Source organism: Corvus cornix, chromosome 1A, assembly GCF_000738735.6.
Source record: "Corvus cornix cornix isolate S_Up_H32 chromosome 1A, ASM73873v5, whole genome shotgun sequence".
NCBI lineage: Eukaryota > Metazoa > Chordata > Aves > Passeriformes > Corvidae > Corvus > Corvus cornix.
Genome location: NC_047057.1, coordinates 71,635,694 through 71,650,836, shown reverse-complemented (window position 1 = coordinate 71,650,836; position 15,143 = coordinate 71,635,694). Strand labels below are relative to the sequence as shown.

The following is a 15,143-nucleotide window of genomic DNA, read 5'->3' as shown; positions in this document are numbered from 1 at the left end:
ATGGCACATATTGGGATGGATCCATCATCCTTCCAAAAAGGAGTACAGCTTCAGCTTGTACTAATAAAACCTGTGAATCAGGCAGAAGGACAGGCACCACTGCTAGCACAAAGGAAAATAAAATTTAAGGGAGAAGGACAGTTTGCAGCATGCAAGCTTAACAGAACTTAAGAAACCAGCATGTAGCTTGCTCAGTGTATGCAGAAATACTGAAAAGGGGCTTGAGGAGAAAAATTAAGTGCCTTGGATTGTAATGACAAAAGCTGAGGGACTTTTCTGTATTACACAGTGTCTCTTCATCCTGTATTTACAGCACAAATGCTTCTATTATGATGGTATAGGAAAGGGGATATTCTGTCTTTTCATGCAGGTTCCTGTTAACACACAGCAAACTTTCAGAAATGAAGGCATGTGATCTTCAAAGCTTATGCAAGTGGGGTAGAACTTTATGTTTCAAGGGAAATGCAAACAATTTGTTTCATCTTAAGTAAAACCACAGAGAAACAAAGCAAAACCAGAACTGGTAACATTATTCATTTAGTCTCAGCACAGACTGAGAAAGTATTTCAGCTGACAAGAAAAACAAATCAAAATTCTGTTTTGAATGGGATAATACATCATTTTATAATAAGTACCATGAAAAGAGTAATACTAAGCAGAGGAATTGCTTTTAAATAAAATTTGGTTGAACTCCAAGCTTTCATGATACATAAAGCAACTAAATGCACTCTGAATTTTTCTCCTTTCTGAAAAAACCCCAAACCATCACACATACTTTCCCAATGTTAAGAATCAAAATCTATTAACACAGCACATTAGATGAAAATAACGAGTTACCTTTCCTGACAGAGGACCCACTGCTGGCCTCTTCCTCTGAGCATAACCAGAGACTCGGTAACAGTAGTGAGGTTTACAGTAGAATTTACCTGCAGATAAAACACAGATGATGGTCAGCAACAGGAACACAAGAATTTAGCACACTATAACTGTGCATCTCACTGCAACTTATTTTCTGCTGCTACTCCCGTTGCTCCCTGTAATTTCTTCACTATATGCAGAGGCAAACACTGGCTGAAGTTTTAGCTCCAGCCCTGCTCTCTCCCCTTGTAACTAGCCTCCTTTCCATTGGGTGCCTGACAGCCATTTAGTTGAAAATCCTATCAAACACCAAAGCAAAGCTGTGAGGCTTGTGTGGTATCACATGCTAACAATGCGGCAGTGTGTGAGGAACAAAGAAATCATCACATGAAAAGCTGGCAGAAGCACTTTTGGAAAAAGCAAGAATGAATACAACCAGCAGAGGAAAGTGGGAGAGGACAGTGTTAACTCCCAAAGAACCATCTCTCAAAGTGCACAGTGGCTACTTGTAGAAAGGACAATGATTCATTTTCACAAATAAGACCTTTTGTGATCCTACTGGTTTTACTAGCACCCCAGAAGTGTAGAGAGGTTTCTCACTGGTATCTGAGCACTGTCAGGAAGACAAAGCAGCATTAGCAATACTGTAATACAAGTACTACTAGTACCAATAAAAGCAGCAACCTGATGCCTCATAATTATCTTCCACTGTACCTTTGCCAGTGTACCCTGCTTGGCACATGCAGCCAGTAACATCTTCCACTGCTACCCATTCCTAGAGCTTTGCTAATGCATTCCCAACATATATTCTGACCTCTGCCTCTTCCTCTAGTTTCTCTGTGCTGATACTTGCACAATGCTTTATGATGGAAAAGTGACAAACATCTTTCTAGAAATCTTTTCTTCAATAAGTATTTCTTACTATTTACTCTTACCAAAACCTGCTTTTTGAGATTGTCTGAAATGAGCAACAACTGAAAAGCTCTTACACAAAAATTCTCAGACTCTGAAGCCTAAAACCAGACACCGACTACAGAAGGCTGCAGAATGCTTATCAGCCCAAACAGCTAGATGAACAGCAACAATGTGTGCACAGCTTTTTTTTTATATTTCCTCTCAAAGAAAACTCAGAAAGAAATATAAGCTACATTTTCACAGTGCTTACATTAGATAGGATACCACAGATTTCTGTTTAGCCATATCTGCTTCATACACACACACACCTGTTAGGCACGTAATATTTAAGAATCAATGCTATAAGCCTGCTGAAACTCCAAGCTTTGTGTTTGCTTCACTAAAAACTATCTGGCCATGACTGCACACACAACTTGCTTGCAGAGGGAATCACTAAAAATCTGGTGGTAGAAACTGTTTCAGCCCATACTGTTTCAGCTGACAGAGGAGCTCAGTCTGTTACCGCTTAACATACAGTCAGATATTCAGTTACTGGTGAATGCCCAAAATAACAGCAGGGCTCAAAAAAAGGTTTTCTCCAACTCTGATTTCTGACAAAGATGTTACTTTTATATGTTGATTTCAAAATGACCACTGGCCCCTTTAAACTTGCATGCCAAGTCTGCTGACCTTCCGGACAAGCAATAAAGGGGTTTCTATTCCTCACTGGGAGTCTGGTTTGATCATTCTAAGTTTCCTCAACTCTTCACAACCCAGCAAGTCCATTACTTAAAGTCATTACATAATGCATCACGAATACACAATTTTAGCTCTTTTTGCCCCTTAACCCAGACGGTGTTTCCACAGCCATTTTTTAACCCAGTATATACTAAAAAATTCTTCCTAGTTACACTTCCTAGTTATCTACCTAGTGGATACCTATCAATTTCAATCTGCAGTAGAATATCTTGGGATGTCATCCTGTGACTTCAATTCAAAATTTTAACTTCATCTTTGCCTCCATCAGTGGGGAAAACTACTGGTACACTTTTTTCCTGTTATTTTGTTTGCTACACAATCATGTCTGAAGTAGAATCCTAACTTGTCACTAGTTTCACACCATTTTGTACTTATTTTCCTACTGAGTTGGGATTAAAGATAGGCAGCTGTGGAAGGAAATAAACGCATATCTGTTGATGTGAATCAACATTTACCTCAAATACTTTCTCATACATTTTCTTCAGAAACTGTGATGTTTTTGTCAATCAATCACTGCTCAAGCAAAGACTGCAATACATAGCTACTCTTAGAAGGAGATCACAAAAGTGATGGATGATTTTAAATTATTACTTTCAATATGCACACTTTGTTGATAGACGGAGTTTCACCTGCCATCATATTGTCTGGTTTCTCAGACTTGTAGGGTATGTCTGAAGTTTCCCTTAATTCTTAGCATGTTAGATGCTGTTAATTGAGGCACCAGCAAGTTTTGTAATCATAGTCTTTCCTCCTTAGTCTCTCAGATACAGAAAATGAGTCATTACTAAATCTTCAGTAACTACTGCAAAAACACTCTAACACTGACTTACCTCTATTCAACTTTGAGGTTCCATTTTTTTCTGTATAAACAGAACTTAGCTTGTAATGACCTATTATCACAGCCCCTGATTATAAAGTTCCTATTTTATTACATCTAAAATAAACATACAGAGTTGGACAGTTGTGGTACCTTCAAGAAGAATGAGCTGACTGCATTTATCTCCAGCCTGCTATTTTCTCTTAACTGGTATTAAACACTCAGGAGTTTTATTTAAATACTGTCAAATGAGGAGATTAAAAGGTCTAGCCCTCAAACTCAGCCTGTAGAGCTTTTTAAAAACTCCAGCTATTATTTGTTTCCCTGCATTCTAGCAGCTGTTACGATGTTACATTAATTCCTACGACCTCGGCTGCTTTGCTGCCAGCACGACCTGGCCACAGGAAACCCACGCAGTTCCAACAGTTTGAGAGATGCTGTCTTGGGAACGGAAGTTACTCTCTTCCCTAACTCACCAAATAATTTTTAAGCAACGAAAGAGCCCCCCCAGGAGTGTGAAGAGACTTGTGAGCAGAAGGCCCTTTCCCTCACCGTCCTCGATGTCGTAGGCGTAGGACGACAGGCGCAGGGTGGTGGCGCAGTACTCGCACTTGAAGCAGCTGCGGTGGAAGAACTTGCCCTCAGCACTGAGCCTCTCCATCACATAGACCCGCTTGCGGCAGAAGTAACACACGTCGCTGCCTCCCAGGTTCTGGGGGAACTCCTTCTTCAGCGAGCCCTGGACAGAAACAAGCATGGCTGAATTTGTGTATGTCCAGCCTCACCGAGGTCACACGGTCATGTTTTCTTCTCATTTACATGGTGGATACGGGAGCACCTGGATGCTGCTGCAGTTCTCGGACACAGCTCACGGTTTTAACCAGGACACCAAAAACTAACCTTGTTGTCCAGGAAAAAGGGTCCTAGGATGCCATGCCTACATATATCAGGAGTAAAACGATTTCTGGGTAGATGAGTGGACACCAGTACTACTAATGATGACCTTGAAACCAGTGTCTTAAGGAGGTATATGAAGAAAGGCAAAACTATTACAACATCCTCAAACAGCAATTCTTAGACCTACACTATCAAAACCAGTGTCTCCTCCAGAAAGCAGCAGTACAGAAGTGTTAGGAACAGCTTCTCAATCAATTATGCACAACCTTTGGACGCTGGCATTAGATTAAAATACTTGGCAAAGAAAATGAGGACAAGAGTGAGGGTGGATGGAGAAAGGGAAACAAAAATCTCTCACAAAGCTACGACAGATTCCATCAGTGGTGTAACAACTGGACACTCACAAAACTTCGGATCTACACAACATCTAATCACAAACACGCGTCATCGCCGGCACATCGTCTTACCAGTTCCTTCTTGTCTAGAAGGGTTTTGGGCTGCTCTTTCCTTTGAAGCTGATTGGCTATCTGCTCAGCCAATGAGCTCACTCCGCCTGTGTACATCTTTATATACTTCTACCAGATGGGTTGAATAAAACAAGAGTGATGTGAGAAAAGAAAAAAAGAGTCAAATTAAAAAAAATAACTGGAATGATGATAGGTTAGGTGGTGAAAAGGTGCAGAGAGGTCAAATCATGCCAAGACAGTGGACAATATGAAGTGACAAGTAGTAATAACAAAGCCAGTGTCATCAGAAATCACCAGTACAGTCCAGGATCACCTGTAGGAAAGGACAGGAAGGCTTGCATTTTGCATTTTTAAGTGTCCTAGAAATACTATGATGATGAAGGGAGCAGATCTTGTTTTTACCTGTGGGGTATTTTGCCCCTGGAAACTTGAGTATAGACACTTCTAAAAGATGAGGCTAAATATAGGTTAAGACTTTAGGTTCAGGTAAAATTGACATCAGAAACAAAGATCTTTTAGAAGACATGTTACACAGTCTATGCAACATGCTGATTACAAAAGTGTATTTGTATGCTTTGCACCTGGACAGAATTAATTTACAGAGCATTCACAGCGCAGGGAGAAGTCCTTAACTAAAGAACTCACAGTGATTCAAAAATATTAATTCTTCCAGTGCTAAAAGTACACAGAAGTTTATATGGGAAAAGATGGAAGAGCCTCATCCAATGCATTAAAGCCATACCTGCATACATCTGGAACGTATATTTGTTCAACCCTGAACACGGCTTTATGACTTGGCTTTTCTCCATCATGGGCACAGACTGACTCCATAACTCTGGATATCTAAAAACCCTCCAGTATTTTCAGCAGTCCAAGCAAGCTGGCTGTTACCTTAGATGGTACCAAGTGAGTGTCTGCAAGCCAAGTTCATTGCTGCAGGAGCGGAGGAAGTGTTTTTCACAGGAAACACAACCGTTGGCAGCAATTACATGGTTAAGAAAATGAGGTGGTTACATCCATGTTAGCTCAATCACACTGCAAATGCCATGGATTTGACTCAGAGCAGCAAAGAGCACGCCAAGCAACTTCCCTTTTCCAGATTAAGCAGCATTAGGAACGTTTCTAGCTGGAGCCTTAGCTAATACAGGATCAGAGAGTCACTCAGCTTCTAGCAAGTGTGAAATGCCAAGGATAACAAAAGGAAAGGACTACAGCTGTATCTTAAAACCCCCTTTACTTTATAGCAGAACTTGCTTGAAGCACAGTAGTTATTTCCCACAACTAAAAACTAATTTAATATGTGGTTATTAGCCTTTTAGGAATGTTTAAAACCTTCACAAGTTCAGACATGAGAACAGCAGGAAGCACCACAAAAACTGAAATTCACCACAGAATGGGTACTGCTTTGGGGAAAAAGATTATGAAAAAGGAGTGCTCAGCCAGAGATTACTGCTGCTGTCAACTACAGTCCTAATTCCTTAAGCTCTTTGTCACTGCAGTAATGAGGGTTTATTTCCACCAAGAATTTATACCTGTCTACTGATTCCATTCCAAGAGGCAGAGCACTTGCAGTATTTCTATATGCAAGAAATAACAAATGATTTGTCTTTCAGAGTTTTCCAGGCTTCATGTGTGCACATATGTATGTGCAGAGCTGCTTTTCAATGACACATATCTTGTCAAACATTACATTTAAGATGCTGCTCGCTTCTAAACTTTTCTTCAGCATTGATTTTTAACTGGCAATCATAATAATTTGGCCAAGAGTTTTCCATTTCCTCTGAACGACTAGAGACCTTTGAGACTTTTAAAGTTTTCTTAAAAGAGAGATCAAGCACTTCCATGGGAAAATCTTCCTTATAGCTGAACCAGGTTTCCCCGATCAAGTTTTGCTTTGAAACCTTCAACTGCAGATCCTTCAGGATGTTTAAATTTCTGCCAGCACATATGAAATTCCATGCTCAAAAAATGAATATGTTAATATTAACTCACAGTACCTTGGACTATTTGGTGTGAGAAATTTACTTGCTGAATTTTTCATTCGCGGCTCTGCGTTTCTGATTTGTTTTGCTTTTTGACTATATATCACATCTGGCCTAATTATGGATATTAAGTGAAGCATTTTATCTTTCTTCCCATGGTCAAAAGTCTTCAAGACATACAATGTTCTGCAACATTTTCAAGAGGAGGAAAAGAACTTGCTCCAGCTTAGGTCAAATCAAGTTCCTGCTGTTTATGTAGGAAAACAGTAACTAGTTCAAATTCTCAGTGATTTTCCAAAAAGCCAAAGTACTTTTTATTTCACACTGTCCAGTAACCATATGCACACACACACATTCTGTTGTTTGGCCCAAACCTTCAACAAAAGCAGCAAGCAAAGCCAGAAAGCTTCACTGCAAAGCCAGAAGGACCATCAGTGCTCAAAACCCCTGGTTTGAGTGTGAGATGCACCACAAACTTCTCATGGACACCGAGTGTTAAAAACATTTTGTTCAAACTGCTTTATTGGCTGCCAACAACCGAGCTGTGCCAGGCACGGGGGCTGCCTCTGGCTTCTCGCTTGAGCACGAGTATGCACAGAGGTTCTGCAGGTGAAGCAGTGCCAGCCTGGCCGTGGCCCGGGGCGTGTCCTTGGCAAGCAAAGGCAGCTGAGTGCAGCTGGAACGCTCAGGCAAGGGCTACCTGTCGGAGAGAGTCGGATGAGGGTGAGGAAGGGCGATTGGAAGAGCGGAGGCTAAGGGAGAGCTCCCACTGGTCAACAAAGAATCGGCGAGACGGTTCCGTCTCGGGCTAGAACATAAAATAGACATCAACACAATCATATGTGTTCTCCTCCAAGAGAGGAGAGAAAATGAAAAGAAACCCCCAACCCAGGCCTTTCTGGCTACCATCAAGAACAACTTTTTAAAGACTCTTACAGGAAAACTTAGAGAAAAATACCCAGTGTATCTTTACTTTCTCCCTAGCGAGGCAGAGTAGTTATTCTTAATTTGCTCTTTATTAGGTTTTACGTTATTCAGGACCATTTGGAAGCAGTTACCTACTTCCACAGATGTCCAACCTCCTGTAACCCAACAAACTCAGCCACTGGCAAAGACCCCAAATCAATTTCCTCTGCTCCTTCTGTATCTCCCATTGTTCTCTATTACTGGCCCAAGGCACTAGGATCATCTTTCAGGCCGTGTGAGACCTCTTCTACATTTTAACTGTATAAACCAAAAGTCTGCTCTCCTGGGGGATAGAAGAGAAAGAAGTTAGCTTGTGTGTATTTCCAGTGATTAACAGCAAATTTCCAACCCAAAATTTACTCTAAGCAGATTAGAAACACCGATCCAAAAAAGAATGAATCAATATAAAATAATCTTCTGATCTTGATCATCAAAGGACAAAGAATTAATCACAGACTGAGAACCTGCGTCCTTCTGAAACTGGTTCCTCGCAGGAGGACCCAAAATTTGGTCATCTAATACCCCCTTGTCATTACCTCTATGGATGATTATGCCCATCTCCCAGGAAATACTTCATATAAATAGGAAAAAAACAAAACCTGGAAGTATCAGACAAACAGCACTGGCAGAAATTGTGCATTCCTAAAGATTATAGTCTGTTAAGAAAAAAATATGCATATTACAAATAACTGGCTTTCTTTGAAAAATAAATTATGGTTTTAGTTATAAAATGGAAAACTAAATGTCATGTAACTGCACAACCCATGAAAACAGCTACTTCTAGCCCCCTGGAATAGGCTAACCTCAAGATTAAATTTACTGAGCAAAATGCAAAAGAGCTTGGCTTTCACAATTTCCCCAATTTATGGAAATAAAATTGTTCATACAAAAATTTTCTGTACATCAACATTTAATCAAGTTTCTTCTCTGAAAATGTCTTAGGTTGCTAAGACTTCTCTCTCTTACTATATTTCTTGTTTTCTTCCCTTAAATCCCACATCATAATCCATCATTGCTTGCACTGTTCCAACATCTGTTTCCTCTTTTTCCTCTCTGCCCTACCCACTTTATGCTTTACTTTTTGTTCTCAGTCTCTCCTCCTTTTCAATTCTGCACAATACAGAAATTAGACTATTTCAAAAGTAAATTCTATATTTGCATCAAAATGCTGTAATCTTTTACACCCTCAGAAGGGGCTTAATATTGCCAGAGAGCACCACAAAAGGTAGAAGCAACATGTTTTGGTCTAGACCTTCATTTCTGTATCATTGTTTCAAGTGAATAAGGAAATACACACAAGCATTAAGGACCATGCTTGAGCTACTAAAAGTCATGGCACCCATTAACAAAGACGTGCCACTATGTTTAAAGTAGCCTTCTTACCCAGGCCTCCATAGCTTGTCCCCAAAATTTCAAATCTAGCCAAAGGTTAGCTGTTCCTTCTTGGAGAACAGCTTCTGTGATTTTAACCATCAGAAAAAGATAGCATCCTAAAAAACCCCAGCAATGGGAAGTGACCTAGATGTCACAAAATTCTTTTTAGTAGGGCTTGCAAAAGTTATGCCCACCAGCAAAAGTTCTGGGACTGTTCATGCTCCAGCTCAAGAAGACAGCTTGATTTGGGATGGTTAACTCAAAACAGTAAGTTATGAAAAGAATCACTTCTGTAGATGGTGCTTTCCAAAAAGCACTCTGCAGTTTGCCAAGCACTGCTGAAGATAACTGAAAACAGAGATAGGGGCGAGCAACCAAAGAAACCACAGCTCAAACTGGCATGCTCCCATATCCCAAAGACAACACACTGGAGAGAAAATTAAGCACAAAACCAAACCAAACCAAAAGCGTACATCGGAATCAAAGACAATCTGCACAAACTGCCAGCTCTGCCATTGGAAACAATTCCACAGGAAGTATGGACACAAAAGTAGTACTACAGAGCCAGGAATTATGCTTGGAAAATGTGAATATTCTTGCTTCTAGAGGCAAGTAAAATTTGTGAGCAACTGACTGCTAAATGACCACTGTGAGATGCTGGTTTTCAGCATTTACTCTGAGAAGTCAAGAGGCTGCTTTTTCCTTCATTGTTTGTATTTTGTTTTGAGGAACAGAAAGGGTCACCCACCAAACAAGGAGACAGCTAAGAACTGGCAAGTCAATTACAGACACTACACAACATAGTCTTGACAGCTGTTTTAACCACACGACTGTAGAGCAGTGGTCATCATCTTTTGGTGATTTTTTTCTCTCTCTGACCCCAGATTTCACCTGTACCCAGAATCCCACTGCTGCAGGACACCAGATAGGCAGGGCTGTAGTCACCTGATGCCTCAGTGCACGTCTGGACTCCAGGAGGGCAGCCAGCTGACATGCCCTTTGCTCTACATTCATGGGCACTTGGTCATGAGAAAATAAACGAGGAGATCTCTGCGAGACGAGGAAGGAGGCAGGAAGTAAACAAACCAGCACAAAAAGGAAGAGACACCAAAATGCCAGCCAAAAGGTAGGACATCCACATGCATAACAGTAACAGAAGCTCTCATGTGAAGACTGGGGTTTCTTTCCCCAGTATCTACTGTCCTAATGAAGTGCTACACTTTGACCCTGGAGGGCAAGAAAAAACAGTTGAATTAATTGTTATTCACAACTCTCCCTAGGACTCCTGCAGCCAAAATCAAACAAGCACACAGCCTCTCTCTCTTGGCATTACCATCAAAAAAAATTTTAAAATGTGGCTTTATCATGCACAAAGAGCCTTATTTGTCAGTTTAGTTCCTCGTGGTTCTCCGTTCTCAAGGGTTTCGTTTAAATATCTAAACCTGTACTTCTTTGTTTCTTAGATTTTGTGTACAGAAACACATTTTAGGGTAATATACTTCAGGTCTCACAGAGAAAGAATTAATTTTTTAAAGATGGTGGTATATGTGAAGTAAATACTCTACATGCCAAAGAGAGCATGTTTAATGAGCCTGTCTAAATAAAGCAAAGAACAGCAAAATCAAACACTCACAGAAGCTGCCAGTTTTACTTATGCAACTTCACTGTCCTACTTGTTCTTATTGCACTACCATGTCAATACACCCCAGGCACAATATTTGACACCTCTGCTATTCTGGTCTTTCATATCAATGCTCCTAAACTGTTGTGTGGTGCATTTGGTGACATGAAAAAAGACCTGGCAGGTGGCCTGCTGTACAAGGCAGGAATATCACTGTAGTATCACAGAGTCTTCAGCTAATTTGTTTGTGGAGTACAGAAGTAAGTGGACCAGGAACTACAAACATGTGCATCAAGAAATTTGAGGTTTGATCTGTCAAGATTGCCAGGGTGCTGCTCTGTATTGCTAATTGTCCTCCAATGCAGAACAGAAAATTGGGTTCACATCCAGTTTACAAGAAACACTTTTCCCATTCAGATGCCTTAATAATATTCTCTACTTTCAAGCTGCTTTCCGTTCCACCTACTCCTTCCTACTGGATCATTTTCACTAAAACTGGGGCCTATTATAAAGCTGTGGGCTTCTGTGTCATTGCAGACACACGTATCCATTTTCTACTGCCTGTCAGAAAACATTCGGCCCACAAGAGGCTTTTGTTAGAACACATTCTGGAAGTTGCAACAGTTTTATTGCTGCCTCCCATTTATGACTTAATTCATTCAAAGCCTGCACTGGAATGCCAATTAATTTGTCAATATGAATTCAAATCAACCAGTCCTTTTGAGTGCCTATCTTTTCTTTTCCCATGCTTCTGTATAATACTGAACCATTCAGACAGACTGTTGAATATTTCGTTGTTAAGAAGGCTTCAAAGTCTCTATACTAAATAATGCCTCATCATTTTTCCTTTTACTTTGGCCTGTAGGAGGCAAGATGGAATGCCAGTTGCTCAACCATCCAGAAAGCAAGCAGTGAACACAATGCAACCATGTTCGCATGAATTAGCACAAAATATAACTCTTCTTGTTCTGCCACAGCCACAGCATACTTCACTAAAGAGGTGTAAGAGAAAAAGAAGAATGACAAGAGCTCAAGTGCTAGACCTAGGGCAAAATAAAAGCATATAGCAAACTGCTGATGAAGGCTTGTTATGCATTTATGTGGATATCACACAGGAAGAATCACTCCTGACTGACTCTCAGCAGTTCCAGCGTGTTAACAGCAGCATTAGGATAAGTGTGATCACCACCCCCTATATTTGCCCTCTGGATTGCACACACCCACCACAGCTTTGTGTCATCAGCACCCATGCCATTTGTTCATGCTCTTTACCCTTTCCTGTCTGGGACTCTGCTCCCCGGGACAGCTGCCACCAGGTTCCCTGAATCTCTGCAGGCAACAAATGATGAGCTTAAAAACAATCACAGACCAACTTCCTAATCAAAACACACTGTATCTCATTTTTCTTATGATGCAGGCAGAAAAGAAGCCATAATAAGAGCAGGATAGTTTATTAAGAATATTCTAAAACTGGCAATAAGAAGTCAGCTCCTGTAGGGAATTTTTTTAAAAAGTATATATTCATATTAGGTCAATAAACAACAATATAGTACTACAACGTAATCAAATTCGTGCAATAAAGATAGTAAGCCACTCAGTATAACTCATATGGTGATGTTAGTTCAAAGAAGGAGATGGAAAATTTAAAAGAAGTGGCAGAATAAATGCATTAGAAGAGAAGAATTATAGGTTTTAAAAGACATCAGTGTAACACGGACACAGATCCATCTGACTTGCTACGAGGCCTCGGCCAAGACAAGCTTGGGGAAACAAAAATCATTCCTAAGGAAAAAGAATGCCTCCAAAAGCAGATCACTCAACTGAGTGCAACATCAGTTCTGTAGCCCAGAGGGTAAAAATTCCTGAGTTAAAAGAAGGAAAACTTCTACAGGACACAACACAGAAAATGGTCAAAATACACTTGGCAGTAGCTGGCTTTCACGACTGAACTAGGCAACCAGAAAGACACAGGTCAAACAAACACTTGGAGAGGAGACAGAAGGAAAATATAGAGCTACCAGATCCTTAGCGAGTAAAAACTAATTTCTCTACATGGAAAATGAATCCCACACTATAGATTAGAAAGTAAAACTCAGCATTTAACTGCCTTAGTTCCTCTACCTGTAAGCTTGGGGAAAAACCTTTCTTCTCTCATATAATGTATCCAACAACATTTTCAAAGGATTTTGACATGAGGAAGGCACCTAGCTATCACATCATCTGATACCATTACACTGCAGTTTAAATGCAGGTTGTGCTAATGAAAAGGGCTTTCCTCACCCATTCTACCTAGATGTCCACTGTGTACCTTTCTAATGAAGTATGCCGATCAGAGTGTGGCAGAAAACCAACCCCCTTTTTTGTTGGGGCAGTTTCGAATGGGATCACTAGGCAGACCTGATCTGTCCTGCAGACACCACAGAGGCAGCAAAGAATGTGTGTCCTGGAGGCTGACAATAATTACACCAGATAAACTGCAACGTGTAATTACAATTCTAGAAGCCACAGCAATAAGGCAAGTCCAACTTTCTGCCAAAGTATAAAACTTGTCTACTCTGCTAAAAGGTAATACTCCTTTACAGAGTTTATAGGTATACAAGAGCTCAGCAAAGAGCCCCACCTCTGGGGAAATTCATTTGTACAATCCTTACACGATGTCATGACAGCTCTATGGAACTGCAACTGCCTTTTCAGGACCTCTAACTCAGGATTGATCAAGAAGTAGATTTGAAAGTAGGAAAATGAAACAAATAACTTAAAAGGATACAACTCAAAGAAACACAATGACAATATACAAGAAGACAGAAATATTAAAGGGTTTCAGGCAATATTTAACTGGGACAACAGATACATGTGCACAAACATCTGGATGCACATTTACACACTGTGCTCAGAACAGCTCTCACTGCTTCAGGTTCAAAGTCAGACAGACTCAACACAAACGCTTGTGAGACAAGAGCCTGGTGTGGGAGAAACAGAAGGACCACAGTGGACATGTGCAAGCCACTACAATACTCAAAAAACACTTCATAGAAGCAATCCTAAAAAGTTACATGGATACAAGGGCAAATTTTTAGTCACACCTATTTAAACAGAGAGTGGAGATGGAACAAAGTTTAATTTTCTTTCCCTGCATTACGCCAAACATTTCATTTCTACTTTGCTGCATCTCAAAACTGAAAAAGGCTACTGCAATTAAAAATTTGCCTACAGCAAAATCTCAGAGTCTCTAGTGGAGACTCTTCATGCTTCCAGTGAGCTAGTGCTGCCCTATCTTCCTAACCTAACAGGTTGAGAAAGCCCTATCAGCATCTGAAAGAAAATTGGAAATGTATTTGTAAATAAGCTATTTGGTAACTGATCCAGTCACTTGTACAAGCAGCAATGAAGAGAAAGGGACAGAGCATGCAGAGGGAATCACCTGCTGCCTGGGATACGGTGGAGAGGAAGATGGAGTGGAAGAAGAGAGCATGATCACTTTTTTGGGGCAGGTCCGAGAACGTTCCTTATGCCTCATCTTTTTTTAAAACAGAAAAAGAAAAAAAAAAATCATAATAATAGTAGAAAAGAGGTAACATTACCAGTGGTTTGGTGAGACAGGCCAGAATGCATGAACTGAGACCATGATCCTAGGCTCACACCTTTCTCAAATGAACTAAAGCCACGGTGTATCTGAAGCTGAGAGACCCAAGGTCTTATCCAGAGCCACATGATCACATTTGACAGGCAGCAAACACAGACTTGTATCACTCAGCAATTACACCAACAGCTTCTGAGTCAAGGTCTTACAAGCAGTTAAAGGCAAAACTCGGAACTCTCCATACTGCTCTCCTTGCTTCATGAAAAATTACTTATTGCTGTGCCTTGCAATGCTTAAAAATATCCATCCCATTGACCTAATTACTCTCGCTTGCAGCTCATTAGTAATACAATTCACAGTGTTCTGCTCCCAGCTTCAGATCCTTCCTCTTTAACTTACAGACATTACACCATCTCAGGCAAGCTAAAATGTACTATATTCTACTAGAACAGAAATCCAGCTAGTTTATAGATAAATGTAGCTGTATCTAATAGTCTGCATATTACACAGCGCACTTACATGTCCTCAATTCAACACACCAGAAAACATGTCCTTCTAGTGCTGTACCTCCTTACTATGCAGTCTTTTCTCCACCATTTCTTGCTTATTAATGTGTCCTCTGCCTGATTTTTCCTTTTAAGTTCTCACCAGAGCATATCTGGAAATGGTTGCACTGGGGAAAAAACAAAATGCTGTGTACCCAAAGCCACTGTTAGGTAAGTCTCAAAAAACCTGCATGTGGTATAGGGATATTACAAATGTTTATTACTGCCCTTGCAGATGAGCTGGCACTAACGTCTGTTTGGGTGCTCTCTTCCTTTTCAACAAAACAAATAAATAATACACTCCTCTATCTCAAACAGATGTTACAAGCAGCTTAAACTAAAGCGTAAGACTTTGCACTGCAGTGGATGAGAAACATTTATAT

The 15,143-nt window shown here is 40.4% G+C and overlaps 1 protein-coding gene across 6 annotated transcripts in view; it reads right to left on the bottom strand.

Annotated features, from left to right (window-relative positions):
• The window catches only part of MICAL3 (microtubule associated monooxygenase, calponin and LIM domain containing 3), a 162,990-nt gene that overhangs the window by 69,703 nt on the left and 78,144 nt on the right, over positions 1 to 15,143 (bottom strand). For 4 of the 6 annotated variants that reach the window (XM_039571041.1, XM_010404136.4, XM_019288725.3 and 1 more), the window contains 2 exons: positions 3,881 to 4,067; positions 838 to 926 (listed from right to left, as the gene is read on the bottom strand). In XM_039571041.1, coding sequence (XP_039426975.1) covers positions 838 to 926; positions 3,881 to 4,067 — 276 coding nt within the window. Of the gene's footprint in view, positions 1 to 837; positions 927 to 3,880; positions 4,068 to 4,692; positions 4,801 to 7,374; positions 7,483 to 9,959; positions 10,065 to 11,907; positions 11,965 to 14,056; positions 14,153 to 15,143 lie in introns of all 6 variants that reach the window. The other 2 variants (XM_019288722.3, XM_019288724.3) reach the window with 1 other exon arrangement.